At 36.1% G+C, this 20,453-nt stretch overlaps 1 protein-coding gene across 2 annotated transcripts in view; it reads left to right on the top strand.

Annotated features, from left to right (window-relative positions):
* Positions 1-20,453, top strand: part of SECISBP2L (SECIS binding protein 2 like) — a 57,612-nt gene that overhangs the window by 10,675 nt on the left and 26,484 nt on the right. Inside the window, exons 3-11 of one of the 2 annotated variants that reach the window (XM_002825425.5) lie at positions 48-372; positions 2,640-2,775; positions 7,059-7,288; positions 7,573-7,597; positions 8,257-8,372; positions 16,180-16,314; positions 18,090-18,170; positions 18,699-18,866; positions 19,013-19,154. In XM_002825425.5, the coding sequence (XP_002825471.1) occupies positions 48-372; positions 2,640-2,775; positions 7,059-7,288; positions 7,573-7,597; positions 8,257-8,372; positions 16,180-16,314; positions 18,090-18,170; positions 18,699-18,866; positions 19,013-19,154 (1,358 nt within the window). The remainder of the gene's footprint in view (positions 1-47; positions 373-2,639; positions 2,776-7,058; positions 7,289-7,572; positions 7,598-8,256; positions 8,373-16,179; positions 16,315-18,089; positions 18,171-18,698; positions 18,867-19,012; positions 19,155-20,453) is intronic. The other variant, XM_009249819.4, reaches the window with a different exon arrangement.

The following is a 20,453-nucleotide window of genomic DNA, read 5'->3' as shown; positions in this document are numbered from 1 at the left end:
TTTTAGACTTGTCAATAGATTTGTTCTTCTTTGATTTTGTTTTGCAGACAGTTTCCTTTATATAACAATGATATACGATGGCAACAACCCAATCCAAACCCTACTGGACCATACTTTGCCTACCCCATTATATCTGCTCAGCCACCTGTTTCTACAGAGTATACGTATTATCAGCTGATGCCAGCACCATGTGCCCAGGTTATGGGTTTCTATCATCCTTTTCCTACACCTTACTCCAACACCTTTCAGGCTGCAAATACTGTAAATGCTATCACCACAGAATGCACTGAGCGTCCAAGTCAGCTTGGACAGGTCTTCCCATTGTCCAGCCATCGAAGCAGAAACAGTAACAGAGGATCAGTGGTCCCAAAAGTAAGTGTCTGGTCTTGATTGGCTTTTAAATTTGATATTACTTATATTAGTATAAGTAATTTGCTACTTGGGTTGATTGACCATTAATGCTGAATTTACTGTAAAACATATTGTTCACTATTGTAAAATGGTAAAGGGTATGTAATTCTTAAAATAATTTTCTTTGTGTTGTTTGTTCCTCATTCTTAATTGTGATATGATTTACAATCATTTTCACATTCCTTTAGAGCGTTTTACATAACATAAGGCAGAAATATTTACAAATAAGTTTAGTGATAAAAATTGCTTGGTGACACTAACATTCGTAAGTGATTAGTGTGTATCTTGTGCTAGCTGTGTTGAATGGCTAATGCACTTCAAGATATTTCAATGGGCCAGGTACAGTGGCGCACACCTATAATCCCAGAACTTTGGGAGGCCGAGGCAGGCTAGTCACTTGAGCCCAGGAGTTTGAGACCAGTCTGGGCAACATGCGAAACCCCATCTCTACCAAAAATACAAAAATTAGCTGGGTATGTTAGTGCATGCCTGTAGCTCCAGCTACTTGGGGGCTGAGGTGGGAAGATCACTTGAGTCCCGGAGATCAAGACTGCAGTGAACTGAGATAGCACCACTACACTCCAGCCTAGGTGACAGAGTGACACCCTGTCTCAAAAAAAAAAAACAAAAACCCAAAAGATACACTTTCAATCTTCAAAAGTTAGCTGGAGACATTATGGAAAAGAACATTTGTGGTTCATTAGATCCCTTCAACTTTATTGTTTCTAATCTGTGAATTTTTAGTAGGAATAGCACTTTGTTATTTAAGAGGTACTTTACTTTTATATGAGCAAGGGTCTCCTAGGACTGAAGAAAATGAAAGATAAATATGTGAAACCACTTATTCAGTACCAGCCTCTTGACTAAGTTAAAAAAAAAAAAAGAAAGAAAAATGAAGGCTTTGAATCACAAGAGAATTAAGGTTTAATTTTAGTTAACTTTTTAACTTAAAAGGCTATTTTACAGTTGAAGCCTTATTGTCAAAGCTAATGGGAAGAAAGAACGTGCTTCTAGTTGGCACTTTTGAGCTGATAGAAGAGGGACATCTTAGACATATCTTATGAGTACATCATCAAGGAGTTGATACTTTCCCTAGATTCCATTAGCCCAACTTCTTCAATGAAGTCTTTGCTGCCTCCTCATATAATTTCTAAAAATTGAAATACAAGCAGCAGAGATTGCTTTAAAAAGCTTTTAGTTTTTGTTCATGGAAACATTCATGGTCAAGAAATATCCTTTCAGGAACTCAGAATGAAAAAAAAGTGTTGGAAATAAGATAGTAGTATATAATTTACAGATGTTTAAGGAACATGATTTCTTAGAATACATTCCCAGCACTTCAATTTAGGACGTTCAAGAAGTTAAATAAATTCAGAGTTCTATTGTGTAAGTTGCTATTAAGTGATGAATACTTACATTTTGAAAAGTAAAGGAAGAGATCAGTTTATTAATATTGATTGATTGATTGACAGGGTCTTGCTGTGTCAGCCCGGCTGGAGTACAGTGGAGCAATCATTGCTCACTGCAATCTCAAACTCCTGGGCTCAAGTGATCCTCCTGCCTTAGCTTCCTGGGTAGCTAAGACTACCGATGCCTTTGTTGTTTTTTTTTGTTTGTTTGTTTGTTTTTTGTTGTTTTTTTTTTTGTAGCGATCGGGGGTCTCTATGTTGCCCAGGCTGGTCCCGAACTCCTGACCTCAAGTGATCTTTCAGCCTAGGAGCCCAGGAGTTTGGGATTATAGGTGTAAACCACTGTGCCCTGCCAGGATCAGCTTTTTTATATTTTCTTTTTGAACGCTGAAGCAGAAACCATTTTTCATGTCATTGCTTTTCTGAAACTAAAATTTACTTTGGGATAAGTTACTACCCTTTTAAAGAAATTTACAACCCCTTATATGACATTATTATACCCCTGCTATTAATTATTTTTTGACTGAGAAAATAAAAAATACAAGTAGCAGTTAAAAATGAATTCATTTATTAATCATACTTGTGTTAATTGTTATTTGAAAAAGTGTATATATATGTGTATAATACATTATTTAGCCTATTATGCTTTGCTGCAGGTATTTCATGAAATCCTAATACTGTTTCCTCATGGAAGCCAAGAATTTTGAATATACACTTAGGATGTGTATTTTATAATGTTTATTTTAGATGTGTATTTTATGATGTTTAGTACATTGAATAGTTGTGTGTTTTTTGTTTGTTTGTTTGTTTTTAAATCAGCAACAGCTTTTACAACAGCACATAAAAAGCAAAAGGCCGCTGGTGAAAAATGTAGCTACTCAGAAAGAAACAAATGCAGCAGGTCCTGATAGTCGATCAAAAATTGTGCTTCTGGTAGATGCTTCACAGCAAACTGGTAAGGCAAGGGTTCTTAGATGTGCATCACTGATTTTTATCTGTTTTCATTCATTCACTTTATAATTGTGGTCTGAACCACTTGTCAGAATTGTAGACTTTCATCCTTTCATTTGTCCTGCCACTTTGTGAAATTCTCTAGGAAGGATAAAGCAATCTATGTCCTTTATGTTCTTTCAATTTGCTTGCTGGCCTTATGTACAATTTTGGGCGGGTTTAAGATGTCCTTTCCTTTTGTAATAATGGAGCAGTTCAGAAACCAGAGATGGAATTTTGCAGATACTATAGAAATTTGAAAAACTCATTTTGGTTAAAATTAAAATTGTACATGTTTTTATAACTAGATTAAAGCCCTTTATGAAACATCCTAATATCCTGTATATCTTTGTAGAAAGAACTTAGGAAGTTTTCTATGCCATATTTTAGCATAGATCTGAACCAAACCTATGTGTGTCATGTATATCATGTTAAACAAGTACAAATTTTGAACTAGTCAAATATCATTTTGTCAAAAATTTTTAGAGGACTGTATAGGCATTAAATAAAAAAGCTTTCACTTGGTAATAGACAAGAATTAATATTCTTACGTGTTATTTTTTATAGTTTATATTATGAAATTTCAGTTTGTATCTTTGATCTCAGTACAGAAACTATCTGCAGAGTAGATGTTTATCTCCTCTCACCGATAGTCACTGACACTAGTAAAAAATCTTTGTTTGTGATCCAAGGCCAAGATCTGTTCAAAGGCACAATTAGCTTTTTTATCTCTGTACAGCCTCCATTCAAATGAAGTCTGAGTTGAAATGAATAAGATGGCTTATACTTTTTTCATTTAGATTATACCCTTTCTTTTGGAGATCTATATATCTTTTTACGGTTGCTTAGATCCATTAGGAGCAGAGAAAGGATCTGAAAATCAGTTTAAAAAGTCTTGCTGATGGTACAGTCATTGTGTGGTTAAAGCATAAAGGCATGAAGCTTTGAGATTAACAGACTATGGGAAAGAATCATAATGTAGTATATTACGAGGTTTTCTGGTTTGGTTGTCTCTAGTCATAGTGACCCATTTCTATGTGCTTTTAACCCTGGGAAGGCTTTAAAATATCCTTACTTCTTTACGTTGCTTATTATTTTAACCACAAAGACATTCTTTCTAAGGCATAGGAATTAGAAAATGAAAAGATGAAGGTGAAATTTGAATAGAATATTATATATTATACATCCTATTAGTATTTTTGTTTTTAGTTTTCAAATCCGAGGATTTTAATTCTATCAGTATTTTTATTCTTCAGTTAAGTTTTTAATTTCTGAGGATTAATTGGTATCAATCAGAGATAGAATGAAATATTATAGTTTATTAGGAATGTCTTTCCATTTGTAACAGATTTTTACATTTGAACACAAGCTCATTATTTAATAAAAGTTTAATAAGATGGCTGGATCTAATATAATATACAAAAGTTAATTGCATTTCAGTTTGCCACCCACAAAATTTAAAAAAAAAGATGTCATTAACAATAACACTGAAAAAGAGAGTCTAGAAATCTTAGAGAAGACATATGGGATGTATAGGCAGAAAATGGTAAGACTAGGCTGGGCGTGGTGGCTCATGCCTGTAATCCCAGCATTTTGGGAGGCCGAGGCAGACAGATCACTTGAGGCCGGGAGTTCGAGACCACCCTGGCCAGTATGGTGAAACCCCATCTCTACTAAAAAATATAAAAATCAGCTCTGTGTGGTGGCACGTGCCTGTAGTCTAGCTATCTGGGAGGCTGAGGTAGGAGAATCACTTGAACCTGGGAGGCGGAGGTTGCAGTGAGCTGAGATCCCATCACTGCACTCCAGCCTGGCAATCGAGAAAGACTCTCAAAAGGAAAAAAAAAAAAAAAAGAAAATGATAAGTCTTTATTATGGGACATTAAGAAAAAACCTAAATATCGTGTTCAAAGTAATTTTGGGGAAACTTGATAAACTAATTCTAAAATAAAGGAACAGTGGTCTCAGAAGACCCAAGACATCCCTGGAAAAGAACTTTTCCTCTAGATATGGAAACTTATAAAGCCATCTTAATTCCTATAGGTTTATTTTGTCAATGCAGTATACAAAAGTTGAACAGAACAGAGAGCCCAGGAACAGAACAGAGAGCCCAGAAACAGACCCCACATGTGTATGAAAACGTGTATATGGAAGATGACAGAGATAGCATTACTGATTTATGCCCCATGCAGATCTATTTCAGATTGATTAAGGACTTAGGGAAACCCAATGGTAGAAGAAATATAGGCAGATAACTTTATGACTGCAGGGAAGGAACTATTTCTAAAATTAAGAATTTCTACTTATTAAAAGTAAGTGAAAGAATAATCCCCAACTTGGAAAAGACTTTTACCATGTATATAACTGACAAAGGATTAGTATGAGATATATGAAGAATTAATATGAATTAATAAGAGAATGATCCCACCCTGTCCTTGGGGCCCGTGGAACACTGTGCTAGCAGGCTAAACAATTTTGTGGGAATATGGGAATTTTTCTTTGGACCCAGTCATCTCATTCCTATGAATGTATCCAAATGGAGCCTCCCCCTAGAAAGAGAGGGGGTATTTGATTAAAGATGCATATTGCAGCAGTGCAGCAAAAGTACTGAAGCTTTCATAGTGTCCACTAGTAGCAGGTAACAAGTCCTGCTTGGATACTACTCTAAGTACAGGACACCCACTCAGTGGAATAATATGGAGTCATCTTATAATTATGATGACTTGTCATAACATGACATCATATTAAGCAGAGCACAACTGAAAATTCTATCAGTGTTGTATAAAAATTATGAGTGGGCAGAAATGTGGAAAAAGGAAAACTTGTAGTTTGTTCAAAGAAAGTCTTGTTTTTTGTTTTTTTGGAATGTCTTGCTACAATTATAATTTGTGAAGTAAATAAGAAATACAACTCAGTAGAAAAATGGCAGAAGTCAGATAATTCAAAAATAATATTAATAAAAATTTCTCAGAAGGGAAAACACTTGTGGCTAAAGGCAAAAAACAAACAAACAAAAAAAGATCAGCCTTATTATTAAGCAGGTACATACAAATTAAAACCCACAATGAGCCACCATTTTATAATCAACAGATTAGGTACAGTCTGGATGATAATGTATTTAATGAATATATGGATCATTGGGGGTATATACTACTGTTGAAGTATAACTGTCTATTAAGTACCTTTGAAAATGATTTGGCATCAGGTAAAGTTGGATATGTGCATCCCCTAAGTTCTGGCAGTATTTACCTTAGAGAAACTTACATATGCATATATACACATTCATATGTGTGTGTATCAATGTCAACAGTACTATTGTTCTTAGTAGCAAAAGTCCAAAACAACTCAGGTGTCTCATCAGTGGTACAAAGGATACGTACACTGTGGTATATTCATGTAAAGGCATTCTAGATTCCAGTGGCATTAATGAATTATATCACATGCACCAGAATCTGAAAGCCAGTGTTGAGGTGTGGGAGGGGTGAAAAGTCACATGGACAAAGTGGCGTTTTAAAATAAAGTTAGAAACTGGAAAATTATATGATTTGGGTTTTAGAAATACAGAAATCCATGGTAAATCTATAAAGAAAAGTGAGGGAATGATATGCACAGAATTCAGAATAGATGGTAAGCTCTGGGTAAGAAAACGGTATAGTAGTGGAGGGGAGCACGCAGCAACCTTCAAAAGATTGACGATATTCTCTTTCCTAAATGGTTGATGATGGTTTTAGTATTTTAGTGATATATTTTATTCTATTTTCATAATAAAAACATATAGGATGGGCGAGGTAGCTCATGCCTGTAATCCCAGCATTTTGGGAGGTCAAGTCGGGTGGATCACTTGAGCTCAGAAGTTTGAGACCAGCCTGGGCAACATGGCAAAACCCTGTCTCTACAAAAAATAACCCCGGTGTGGTGGTGGTGCGTGCCTGTAGTACCAGCTACTTGGGAGGCTGAGGTAGAAGGATTGCTTGAGCCTGGGAGGCAAAGGTTGCAGTGAGCCAAGATTGCGCCACTGCCCTCCAGCCTGGAAAACAGACTGAGACCCTGCCTCAAGAGAAACAAAAAACATTATAAACCAGCTTACCAGGAACATCTTACCTTTTAATGACCTTTTCAAAAAGTTGTCACCTATTTCTTCATTTATGAAGTTTGGTATCTATTTTCTTACAATCTTGATGATGATTTAATGAGAATTTATCAGTTTGTTCATCACAAAGAATTGTCAAACTTTCCTTGCCTTTGTAGATTTCCCATCAGATATCGCTAACAAGTCTCTCTCAGAGACCACTGCAACAATGCTCTGGAAGTCCAAGGGCAGGAGAAGAAGAGCATCCCACCCGGCTGCTGAATCTTCTAGTGAGCAGGGGGCTAGTGAAGCCGACATTGACAGTGATAGTGGTTACTGCAGTCCCAAACACAGCAACAACCAGCCTGCAGCAGGGGCTTTGAGAAATCCTGATTCCGGGACCATGAATGTATGTGACATCGTCTTGATTTCTTTATTGGTCATTGATATCAGTATTATTATTTTGCGTCCTCTGCTAAAGCTTAAGTATCTGTTTTCATTAACAATTCCTGTAGTAATAGGATAGTTACAAATGTATTTTGTATTTTATTAATAAAAATATTCATTTATGAAGAAGTATGATAATATTGTGATATGCATGCTTCACACTAGGATAAATTATAAAACATTTAGCAAAGTACATAATGTTGGTTCTCAAGTAGAGTATAATTGTCTTTTTGTTTCTTTTTTTAGCATGTGGAATCATCTATGTGTGCAGGTACTTGTTTTCTGCATTGTGTTTTTGCTATACTTTCTACTTTGTCCATATCAGAGTTTTCCTTTTAAGCATGAGGCTTGCTGGTACTGCAAAAAAAACTTAGAAGTCTTCCAGAGATTCAAGGTAATTTGAAAGTACAGTTTTGCTGATCAGCTTGAGAAAATGCCAGCTGGAGATATTCTGTAAGAGGACACTTGCATTACTAAGAGCTGTAGTACTGCTTAGAAGTTTATAGGGCCGGGTGAGGTGGCTCACGCCCCTAATCCCAGAACTTTGGGAGGCCAAGGTGGGTGGATCACCTGAGGTCAGGAGTTCGAGACCAGCCTGGCCAACATGATGAAACCCAATCTCTACTAAAAATACAAAAAAGTTAGCTGGAGGTGGTGGTGAGCGCCTGTAATCCCAGCTACTTGGGAGGCTGAGGCAGGAGAATTGCTTGAACCCGGGAGGCGGAGGTTGCAGTGAGCCAAGATCTCGCCACTGCACTCCAGCCTGGGCAAGAAGAGTGAAACACTGTCTCAAAAAAAAAAAAAAAGGTTTATAGAAAAATTTTCACTATTACATTTCTAGTGACTGAATTTCATTATGTGAAGGCAGGTCAATTTAGGTTTTCCTATCTTTTATAAGTAAATTATAATTTAAAATTTCATTTGTTATAGGTGGTGTAAATTGGTCCAATGTAACTTGCCAGGCAACTCAGAAAAAACCTTGGATGGAAAAAAATCAGACATTTTCTAGAGGTGGAAGGCAAACTGAACAAAGAAATAATTCACAGGTAATTCGAATTAGGTTGGAGAAAATTGATTAGGTATGAGATGAGTCATTTTAGATTTGTTAGTTACAGTGGTGTAGTGGATATGCACATTGAGTGATTTGGAAGTGAACTATCATGTGTAACTTTAAAATGGCTTAGCTAATAAACTTAAATAATGAAACAAATGGCAAAGTGTTGAGTGGGTATATATGGTACCATTTTTCTACATTTCTGTATATTTAAATATTTTATAATGTTAAAAAAGGATGCCCTTTAATCCTGTTTCATTTGCCATGTCTTTTTCTCACATAAAAATTCAAAAGCATTTTGTGCTTTAAATATTGATTCTTTGATCTTAAGGATTGTAGCCTTGTCCACGTGTCTTTACTTGACTGTAAATACCCTTTTGTGCTAATGGCAGTGCCATAGTGATGGCTTGCCATGAGGTAGTCAGACAGAGCAGTTTCCTGAGGCCCAGAGGAACAAGGTGTAACTGCAGTACAGTAGAGCAGGCTGTGCACTGCCATGAACTACCCATAACTCTATCTTCCTGCTTTGGTTGGCTATAAAATCAGGGAGTTGTTTAATGGTCATTATTTTTCCTTTTCATTTTTTAAATGGCCTTCTTGGATTCCTTAACTCTATTTAAGGAATTAAAACTATCATATGACTATATGGACATGTTCATCTGTGAATAAACTTAAATAGGAGCAAGTTACTAATGGGTTAAATATACTAACTCTTTGCCTGTTCCTTTGCCTCCCTGGAATGAAATACAGGTTGAGCATCCAAGAAAAAAGTTTCAGATTTTAGAGCATTTTGGATTTGAGTTTGGGATTGTAGAGCATCTGAAACTTTTTTCTTTTTAGTCGACACATGATAACTGTACATAGTTATAAAGTATAGTGTGATATATTGATATATGTATATAATGTGTAATGATCAAATCAGGGTGATTAACATATCCATCATCTCAAATATAGATCATTTCTTTGTTTTGGGAACATTCAGAATCTTGTCCCCTATTTGAAAATAAACATTAAATTATTGTTAACTGTAGTCACTCTACCAGGGCTATAGAACACTAGAATTTATTCCCTCTATATAACTGTAATTTTGCATTTGTTGACCAACCTCTCCCTGTCCCTCTATCTCAACCCTTCCCAGCCTCTGGTAACCACTATTCTACTCTCTACTTGTAAGATCAACTTTTTTAGCTTCCACATGTGAGTGACAATGTGGGTTATTTATCTTTCTGTGCCTTGCTTATTTCACTTAACATATTGTCCTCTAGGCTCATCCATGTTGCTGTGAATGACAGGATTTTGTTCTTTTTATGGCTGAATAGTATTCCATTGTGTATATATACCACATTTCTTCATCCATTCATCTGCTGATGGACACTTAAGTTGATTTCATATCTTGGCTATTGTGAATAATGCTGCAATAAAGAAGACAGGCAGATATCTCTTTAACATACTGATGGCCTTTTCTTTGGATCTGGTCGTGGGATTGCTGGATCATATGGTAGTTCTTTTTTAGTTTTTGAGGAAACTATACTATTTTCTGTAGTGGTCGTACTAATTTACATTCCCAAGATCAGTGTGTATATGAGTTTCCTTTTCTCTGCATCCTCACCAGCATACCAGCATTTTTTTGTTGTTGTTGTCTTTTTGAGAATAGGCATTCTGAGATGAGAAAATACCTCATTATGGTTTTGATATGCATTTCCCTGATGATTAGTGATGCTGAGCATTTTTTCATGTATGCCTTCTCTTGAGAAATGACTGTTCAAATCATTTGCCCATTTTTTAATTGAAAAATATGAAACTTTTTTAGTGCCATGACGCCACAAGTAGAAAATTTTACACATAAGTACTTAACACAACTTTGTTTAATGCACACAGTTATTTAAAATACTGTATGAAATTACCTTCCAGCTATGTGTATAAGGTATATGTGAAACACAAGTCAATTTCGTGTTTAGTCTTGGATCCCATCCCCAAGATACCTCAGTATGTATATGCAGATATTCCAGAATCTGAAAAAGTCTGAAATTCAAAACACTTTTGGTCCCAAGCATTTCAGATAAGGAATAACTCAACCTGTACTTCATATGTACCTTAACATTAATTAGGCTGTCAAAAAAAAAATAATTCACTCTTCCCTGTGGTTATTGCAAAAATAAATCATTTATGGCAAGCTTGTGAGGCAGTCTAACTTCATTTGAGCTAAAAGGGGAATCATTTATGTAGATTAGATAAATGAATTCTACCTAATATTTACATATGGGCTGAAATTTTCTGCTGAGACTGTAATTGCTAGTCCTACCCATGTTTACGGTTTCAGTACTATTGGTTTTGGTATCAGTAGCTCACTAGAGAGGAAATAATACTGAGATGAAAAACATTTTATCTCTTTCTCAAAACTTGATGAGAATGTTAAAAGAACAAAAAAGAAAACTTTGCAAATATATATGGCACCAAAGAACTGGAGCCACATGTTTGACAATGTATTTGCTTTCTACTTCTGATGCTTTGTTATCCTTGTACTTTACTTGTGTGTGTGTTTGATTTTTGATTTGATTTTTGAGATGCAGAATCTTTTTAAGTCAAAATGTTTTTCCCTGTTTGCAATTTCTGATTGTTTTTAGGCTCTAAACATCTTTTAGAAATCAAATAAATACTGACCTGTGTGTTCTGCTACTTGTTATAATATAATATTTCAGGACATTTTTATCTGAGATTTATTTTGATCCATGGTAAAACAAAATTTTCAAAGTAGTTAACCAGTTGTCCTAACATTCTTTCCCTGGTCTGTGTTTCCATTTTAGTGATTTGCTGATTTCTTTCTTTCTTTTTTTTTTTTTTGAGACAGAATCTCGCTCCTGTTGCCCAGGCTGGAATGCAGTGGCACGATCTTAGCTCACTGCAACCTCCGCCTCCCGGGTTCAAGTGATTCTCCTGCCTCAGCCTCCTGAGTAGCTGGGATTACAGGTGCCTGCCACCAAGTCTGGGTAATTTTTGTATTTTTAGTAGAAACAGGGTTTCACCATGTTGGCCAGGCTGGTCTCGAACTCCTGACCTCGTGATCCACCCATCTCGGCCTCCCAAAGTGTTGGGATTACAGGGGTGAGCCATGGCACCCAGCCTACTGATTTCTTATATGTTATTTTGGGGCTACTTGTTTTGTTCAGTTTATCATATTTTTGCACCTATACCATGCTGTTTAATTACAGGAGTTTTAAACATCCTTCCCAGTGTTTTAACATTGGGTAATATAGATCATTTCTTTAGTCTGGTATAGGTCTAATTTTAAATGATAGAAAGAATCCAAAAAGTTGAAATCTTTTAAAATGGCTTTATTTTACGGAATAGGTTGAAAAGTAAAAGAGATTTTTAAAAAAAGATTATATACAACGTAAAAGTCTCATTTCACCTCTGCTTCTCCTTGACTTCTCCTCTCCCCCATACCTCTCCCACTTTGAGTAATTTCTTGTAGTCTTCCAGAGTTTTTTCATTTCATTGTAAGTGAATAGAAGTATATATCTTATTTTTCTTCTTTCTTTACATAAAAGAGCATATCTACTCTGTTCTCTGCTTTGCTCACTTAACAGTGTATCTTGGAGACATTTTCATAATTTCCATATTACTACGTAAAGGGCTTCCACACTTTTTCCTTTTAGACAACTCGTAGTATTGTGTGGATACAATCTTGTTGATTTCTGTAGTCTTACCAGTGGACACTTGAGTTGTTTGCAAACTGTTGCTGTTATAGACATGCTGCTGTGTCATTTAGAAATGTGTATGTATAGAATCAGTTTCTAGTTAGGGACTGCTGAGTCAGAAGGTAAATTCATCTGTTGTTTTGGTAAATATCACCAGATTGTATCAGTTCGCATCCTCAACAACAATGTGGAAAGTGCCTAGTTTCATACGGCTTCAGATATAGTGTGTTTTCAGGATTTTGGGTGTATGCCAGTTAGATAAAAATTATGTCTTAATGTAGTTGATCATTCTTCGATGTGTTTAAGGAGCATTTGTATTTACTTCTTTTCCTGTGAACTTACCTGGTCCTATCCTTTGCTCATTTTTTGAATCTTGATCTATTTCTTTCTTTTTTGGGGGTACATTTTAAAATCAGTTTGATCAAGTTTTTATCAAATTCCTGAAGTTACTTGGAGTCTTTAATATGTAATACAAGTTGCAAATATTTTGCTAGGTTTTCCTTTTTATTTTTTATTTTGCTTATTAGTATCATGGTTATTGCCATGCACAGTTTATTTTTTAAATAACATTAAGAAGTTTATATTTATAAATTGAATTTATTGGTTCTTTTTTTTTGATGGCTTCTAAAGGGTTTTAAATCATAGTTGGAAAAGCTTTGCCCCTACTCTAAAGCTGTGAAGGAATTTTACTTGTTTTTTCCTCTAGTGTATTTATGGCCTTGCTTTTTACATTTAAATCTTTATTCCATTTGGAGTTTTTCTTGGTATATGATGTGAGATATGAGCCTACTTTGTAATTTTGAAGTGACTTTTTAAAATCTTCCAGCACCATTTGTTGAAAAGTTGATCTCTTCTTCACTGACTTTAATTACCTTTATCACTTATTAAATTCCCAAATATATTGGAATCCATTTGTGGACTTTCTATTCTGTTCCATTGGTGTTTAAATTAATCTGTAAACTTAGAGAGAATCAGCTACCTTTATGATGTGTCATCTTTCTATGCAAAAACAGTATGTCTTCCTATTTTTTATTCTTTTTTTTTTTTTTTTTTTTGAGACGGAGTCTTGGTCTGTTGCCCAGGCTGGAGTACAGTGGCACAATCTTAGCTCACTACAACCTCCTCCTCCTGGGTTCAAGTGATTCTCCTGCCTCAGCCTCCTCCCAAATAGCTGAGATTACAGGTGCCTGCTACCACACGTGGCTAATTTTTGTATTTCAGTAGAGAGCAGGTTTCACCATGTTGGCCAGACTGGTCTCGAACCCCTGACCTCAAGCGATCCACCCGCTTCGGCCTCCCAAAGTGCTGGGATTACAGGCGTGAGCCACTGCACCTGGCTTGAGTCATTTTTTTGTGTTCTTTAGAAGTGGTGTAAGGCAGGCATGGTGGCATGCACCCATAGTCCTAGCTACTTGGGAGGCTGAGGTGGGAGGAGCGCTTGAGCCCAGGAGTTTGAGGTTACAGTGAGCTATGATGGCACCACTGCACTCCAGCCTGGGCGACAGAATGAGACCCTGTCTCAGTTAAGCAGTTAGTCAATCAATCAAATAAATGGAAGTGTTGTAAAGTTTTCTTTAAATAGGTTTGTACATATTCTTAGTGGCAATTCCTAATATTTTTTTCCTTTTTATTGTAAATGGGGTATGAAAACTTCAAATTTTTAAATTAATTTTGTGCTACTCATTTAAGAATGTTAATATATATTCAAAGCTGTAGCTTCTGCTTTGTTTTGTTCAGTATACCCTCTTTCTATCAACAAAACTCTTTCTTAGAAGAACTGACAAAAAGTATTTCAATGTCATGAGGTTATTGATTCGTTCATGAGTTTATTGGAATACTTGCACAATTGGCTCACATGAACTTTGTTGGGACCATTAGTTTGGGGGTTTTAATTTCATCCTGGTGCTTTATGTCTCGAAGTGTAAGAATCAGGTTGCGTTTGTTTTTAAAGGAAATTGTTTTACTGTTTGTAACACCATTAATGCACGTATACTAATTCTGGTTTACAACAGCAAGCGTGAGAATTCAGGTGGTTCCAGGTCTTTGTGTGCATCTGTTTGATTTCAGAATCCAAGGCCTGTGTACCAGCACCTTCTCTCCAGGTCTGCTTCCAATTCGCAGTTGTTAGAATTTTGGAGTAGCTGTTACTGAAGATTATACTTTTCATATATTTTAAGTGTCCTGGTTAAGAGAGGCATTTACTGTTAGCTGCATTTGGTACTTAAGAGAGGTAACTTGAAATGTGTTAGAGTCTTAGAATGCTTAATTTTTTTTTCTTGCCCATATGACAGTTGAACATTTTGCATATTTGTTAATGGGATTTTTTGGTCTGTTTTGGCTGCTGTAAGATAATGCTATAGACTCAGTGACTTATAAACAACAGAAGTTTATTTCTCTCAGTTCTAGAGGGTGGGAAGTCCAAGGCACTGGCAAATTCAATGTCTGGTAAGGGCCTGCTTCCTGGTTCATAGGTGGCTGTCTTCTAGCTTTGTCCTTGTGTGGTAGAAGGGGTGAAGGAGGTCTCTGGGGTTTCTTATATGAGGTCACTAATCCCATTTGTGATGGCTCTGCCCTCATAACTTAATCACCTCCCAGAGGACGCACTTTCAAATACCATCTCATGGGCGGAGGGAGTATTGGGATTTTAATACATGAATTTTGGGAGACAGAAACATTTTGGTCCATAACATACAATAGTAATACTAATTTATGTGATTGAGTAAAAGCTTATTCTCTTAAATCTTGGAAACAAGATTTGTATTAAATAATTCTCCTAATTGTTTTATCTATTTTATAAAAAAAAAACTACAAGTATCAGAAGATTTACAGTAGTTAAATTAAAGAGTAGCTGGGCACGGTGAATCATGGCTGTAATCCCAGCACTTTGGGAGGCGAGGCAGGAGGATCCCTTGAGCCCAGGAGTTCTAGACCAGCCTGGACAATATAGGTAGACCCTGCTTCTACAGAAAATAAAAAAAAATTAGCTGGGTGTGGTGGTGCACACCTGTGATCCTAGCTATTTGGGAGGCTGAGGTGAAAGAATCACTTGCGCCCAGGAGGTTGAGGCTGCAGTGAGCCGTGATCGCACTACTGCACTCCTGCCTGGGTGACAGAGTAAGATCCTACTGAAAAAGTAATGTAAAAGGCCAGGCATGTGACTCATGCCTTAATCTCAGTACTTTGAGAGGCCAATGTGGGAAGACTGCTTGAAGTCAGCAGTTTGAGACCAGCCTGGGCAACATAGCGAGACCCCTGTCTCTACAAAAATACAAATAAAACAATTAGCTGGGTGTGGTGGCATGTGCTTGTAGTTCCAGCTACTTGGGAGGCTGAGGCAAGAGAATCACTCGAGCCTAGGTGTTCAGGCTGTAGTGAGCTATGATCAAGCCACTGCACTCCAGCCTGGGCATCAGAGCAAGATCACATCTCTCAAAAAAATAAGTAAGTAAGTAATATGCAATTTCCCCCTTGTGGTAACATCTTGCAAAACTATAGTGCAATATCACACCCAGATATTGGCCTTGATACAGTCAAGATGCAGAACAGATCCATCATCACAAGGACCCTCCTGTTGGCTTTCATAGCCACACCAACTGCTCCTTATCCCCTAGAATCCACTGATCTATTCTCCCTTTCTAATTTTGTTGTTTCAATAATTTTGTATGCCTTCATACAGTCTTTTTGGGATTGGCCTTTTTCACTTCCGTGGTTTTCTGGTTGTTGAGTTTATCAATACTGTAGTTTATTCCTTTTTGTGGTTGATACAGACTTCTATACTATGATCTGGATATGCCACAGTTAGTTTAACTGTTCACTCACTGTAGAACATCTGGTTTGTTTCCTGTTTTCACTTTTGTGAATAAAGATGCTAATATTCATGTCAAGGGGAAAAAAGCAATGTGCATTAATTGTCTCATTTTTCTGTTTTTCTTATACTTACCTTACTTGTCAGAAACTTGATCTTTAAAATAAGTGATGCACTTGGTGAAAATTTATTGAGTTGTACACTTGGGTGTACTTTTCTGCCAGTATGTTATATACTTGAGTGAAACATTTATTTAAAAATAATTAGATTTTTTTTCCCCTCTGGGGTTTACTTAGGTTGGATTCAGATGCCGAGGACACAGTACTTCCTCAGAAAGAAGACAGAATTTGCAAAAGAGACCAGATAATAAGCATTTAAGCTCTAGTCAATCCCATAGAAGCGATCCAAATTCTGAGTCTTTATATTTTGAGGTATTTTTTTCAAACTCTATTTGTAAGCTGTTATAGGAAATGTTCCCATTAAAAAATTAATTTGTTACATTGTGAACATTATGAGTACTTTTTATGTCTTAACATGTGATTCTAGTATTAAATTATAAGTTACTCAGAAGTATTAACTCGTTTTTGTCTTGGTTATATATATTTAATCTAACATTAATTTTACTGATGTTTATTTTTATAAATTTTTGTCCTGTGTGTTCATCATTTTGAGGTAATGTATAGAGGTAGAACTTGATTTCATGTGGACTTTATTTAGTATGGAGCTTTTTCACTTAATTTTTGTTGTTATTCAATCCATTTGAAAGGCTTTTCAGATTTGAGTAGTTCAGTCAGTTAAGTTGTGCTGCCAGCCAGGAGAATTTTAGAGAAGGAAGAAAAATGTTTTACTTTCTCTGATAGACAGTTCATATCCTAATTGCACTGTTACTCATCTAACAGATTCTTACTGGTGGTCTAGTATATGTGTGCAGTTTACGGTGCTCTGAATGATACATTAAGGTGAATAGACCTGCTATCTTTGGGAAAGTTGCTGTGTAGTAGGAGAACATAGGCATATACACACCTAATACTTAGTTGAGTGTGGTTAGAGTTGAGCGCAGAGACAGGTCACTTTGGGTTTGTGGCAGGGTAGGTAACATTTGAAAAGAATTTAAAAAACAAGTAGAATTTGTATGTGTCAAGATGTTTTTCACCACACATCTCTGGTAACTCATTTGAGTAACTCATTGTGGTTGGATCATAAATTCTATTAAATGAGTTAATAGATGGGAGATTAAACTGGAAAACTTGCTTGAGGTCAGAGGATAGAAATCAATAATATGCTGGGCGTGGTGGCTAATGCCTGTAATCCCAGCACTTTGGGAGGCCGAGACGGGCGGATCACTTGAGGTCAGGAGTTCGAGACCAGCCTGGCCAATGTGGTGAAACCCCATCTCTACTAAAAATACAAAAAGTTAACTGGGCATGGTGGCGGGTCCCTGTAATCCCAGCTAATTGGGAGGCTGAGGCAGGAGAATTGCTTGAACCCAGGAGGCGGAGGTTGCAGTGAGCCGAGATTGTGCCATTGCACTCTAGCCTGGGCAACAATAGGGAAACTCCATCTCAAAAAAAAAAAAAATCAATAATATGTTAGATAAGTTTAGTAATTGAGCCAAAGGACTTGAGAGTATATCTCAGTTATTCTATCAAGAATAGTTTCAGTATATCCAGATCTGGCAATTGTAGTACATGTACTCAACTGTACTATTGGTTCTGTACTTATATTTAAAGATATTAGATATAATTTTCAGGATAAAGGAAGATATTAATAAATTAATTTCAATGGAAAAGATTTTTTTTAACCTTATTGACAATCGTGTGGAGTAATGCAGAACAAGGAATATATTAATAAAGTTTACATGAAGCTGTCTATTAAACACTTTTTCAAATTATCTGAATGTGATAAAACCCAGTTTGAATTTCTTTTCAATTACCCACCCATCTGAAGGTAGAATTATTAATAAAAATGAAATAGTAGGTGCAGAAATCCAAAAAATGGAGATGTGTGGATACGCCCCCATCCTTGAATAATTAAATTGTTTATGTTTTAGCATGTGAGAAATGACATTTCAAGACCGACTTTGAATAATTCAGTAGTAGAATACAAGAAATAACTTCCTCATTTTTCAATACTTCTAAGCATTATAAAAAGTTTTTTTTAGGAGTTTGCCTTGAACTCTTTTTACTTAAAATGTGAAATATTTCAGGATGAAGATGGGTTTCAAGAACTAAATGAGAATGGAAATGCTAAGGATGAGAATATTCAACAAAAGCTATCTTCTAAAGTAGTAAGTAACTCTTTAAAAAGAAAAGCAAAATATAACATCATTTGAACAATGGCTATGTTGAAGGGAAATATTAAAGATAAGTGTAAAGGCACATGGAGCAGCAGAGTGTGCAGGAGATGGTGTTTAGTACCTATCTTTAATATTTCTTTCCAGCATAGCCTGAACAAAGATAATTCCCTATGAAATCCACAGTTCTATTACTAAAATACCGTTAATTAAATACCATCATACAACATACAGTCTGTACTGAAATTTTCCCAACTGTTGCAAAATTTTACTTTGGATGTATTTTGTTTTATTTCATGGAAGGATCCAGGCAGCCATCACCCACTGCATTAAGCTGTTTTGTCCCTTTATTATTTCCCAGTCTGAAATGGTCCCACTGTCAAATCCTGTTCTTTATGACATTGAATTCTTTGAAGAGTCTAGTTCGGTTGTACTGCAGAACATCCCACATTCTGGATCCTTTTTCCTTATGATTGACTTTTATGGGATCACTAACAAATGTTTTTTTTCTGGTTATCATAGTTGGATGATTTACCTGAAAACTCACCAATCAATATAGTTCAGACTCCAATTCCCATTACCACCTCAGTTCCTAAACGTGCAAAAAGTCAGAAGAAGAAAGCTTTAGCAGCAGCCCTTGCCACAGCTCAAGAATATTCAGAAATAAGTATGGAGCAAAAAAAATTACAGGTACATATTCATTTTTATGAACAAATGTGATAGTTGACTTGCTAGGTTTGGTGGAATAGATAGAAGGAGTGATAAATATAGTCATCTTAAAATGCTACAGTTTCATACTGTAACAAAAAAATTAATTTTTTATATTTATTTTATAGGAAGCTTTATCAAAAGCAGCTGGAAAAAAGAATAAAACACCTGTGCAGCTAGATTTAGGGGACATGTTAGCTGCTCTGGAAAAACAACAGCAAGCAATGAAAGCACGGCAAATTACTAACACCAGACCTCTGTCATATACAGGTGATATCATTAGTCTGAGCAATTTGCTGTTTGTCTCTGGTAATATATGTTAGATGTTGTTAATCGAAATTTTTAAAATTTTATATATGTATATATATGTATGTGTGTGTGTATATATATGTGTGTGTGTGTGTGTGTGTGTGTGTATTTTAAGTCAGCTTTAAACCACAAGCCTTAAAATTGTCCATGCTCCTTTCCACACCTAGTCCTTTAACATATCCTGTCTGTCCTGCCTGCAAAACGTATCCATACTCTAACTACTCACCAGATTTCCTGCCACCACAGTAGCCCCCATTATCGTATCATACTGGACTGAGTAGCCTCCTTACTACTACCTACTTTTCCCTCTTCACAACCCCTCGTCTGTGTTAAAAGGAGTGACCTTTTTAAAATGTAAGCTGGATTATATCACTTCACTGCTCAGAATCTTCTAATAGTGCTTCATTTCACTTGGCATGAAGCCAGATTCCTAACTAAAGCCATATTTTTAGCTGACCCTATTACCTTTTTGCCTTCATCACCATTCTCTCCTAACACACTCTGCTCCAGCCACATTAGCAGTCCTCAGACACACCCAGCATGATCCTAGCTCAGTATCTGTGGGCTTGCTATTCCCTTTTCCTGGGATGCTCTTTCCCCAGGTATCAGCATAGTTTGCTTCCCTCAGGTTCTTTAGATCTCTGCATAAGTGTCAGTTGACAAGCATTTTGACTCACCCAAATTTTTTTCTTTTTCAAAGATTGAAATAAAAAAATCACAAGTAATCTGGCTCTCTTAAATTATCCAGTTTAAAACTCAGTTGCATACAAGGGTTTTGATCAGATTGTGTGTGTGTGTATATGAGAAAATGATCTGGCTTTCTACTGAAACAGTAATTTCTATTTTAACAAACCTTGTCAGATTTAGAGCTCAGCTTTTCTGTGTTCCCTCATTTCTTTTCATAGTCTTTTTTTAGAGGGTGAGGAATAGAACAAAGGAACAGGAAAGGTACCAATGTACGGCACCAGCACCGATGTTGAGGGGCAAAATTGAATTTTGTGTTTCTTCTGATCCTATGTGAAGGGACTATTACTTATTAGACAGAAAGATATATTACAGTGTATAATTTTAACCTGTGTGCAAAATGTTTAAACCTATTTAGTTACCAATCCACTATCAACCTTTGTTATTACAATAGTTATTTGTAATAACTATTATTACAAATAGTACTGAATGTATATAAAGCTTTAGAGTTGCATGTTGAGATGGGCAGAGTGGCAGTAATCTCTCACTTAAGAGTAAAAATAGGGAATAAAACTG

The sequence above is a fragment of the Pongo abelii genome, chromosome 16, assembly GCF_028885655.2.
Source record: "Pongo abelii isolate AG06213 chromosome 16, NHGRI_mPonAbe1-v2.0_pri, whole genome shotgun sequence".
Lineage (NCBI taxonomy): Eukaryota > Metazoa > Chordata > Mammalia > Primates > Hominidae > Pongo > Pongo abelii.
The sequence above is the reverse complement of the archived record's forward strand: the minus strand, read 5'-3'. Positions and strand labels throughout refer to the sequence as shown.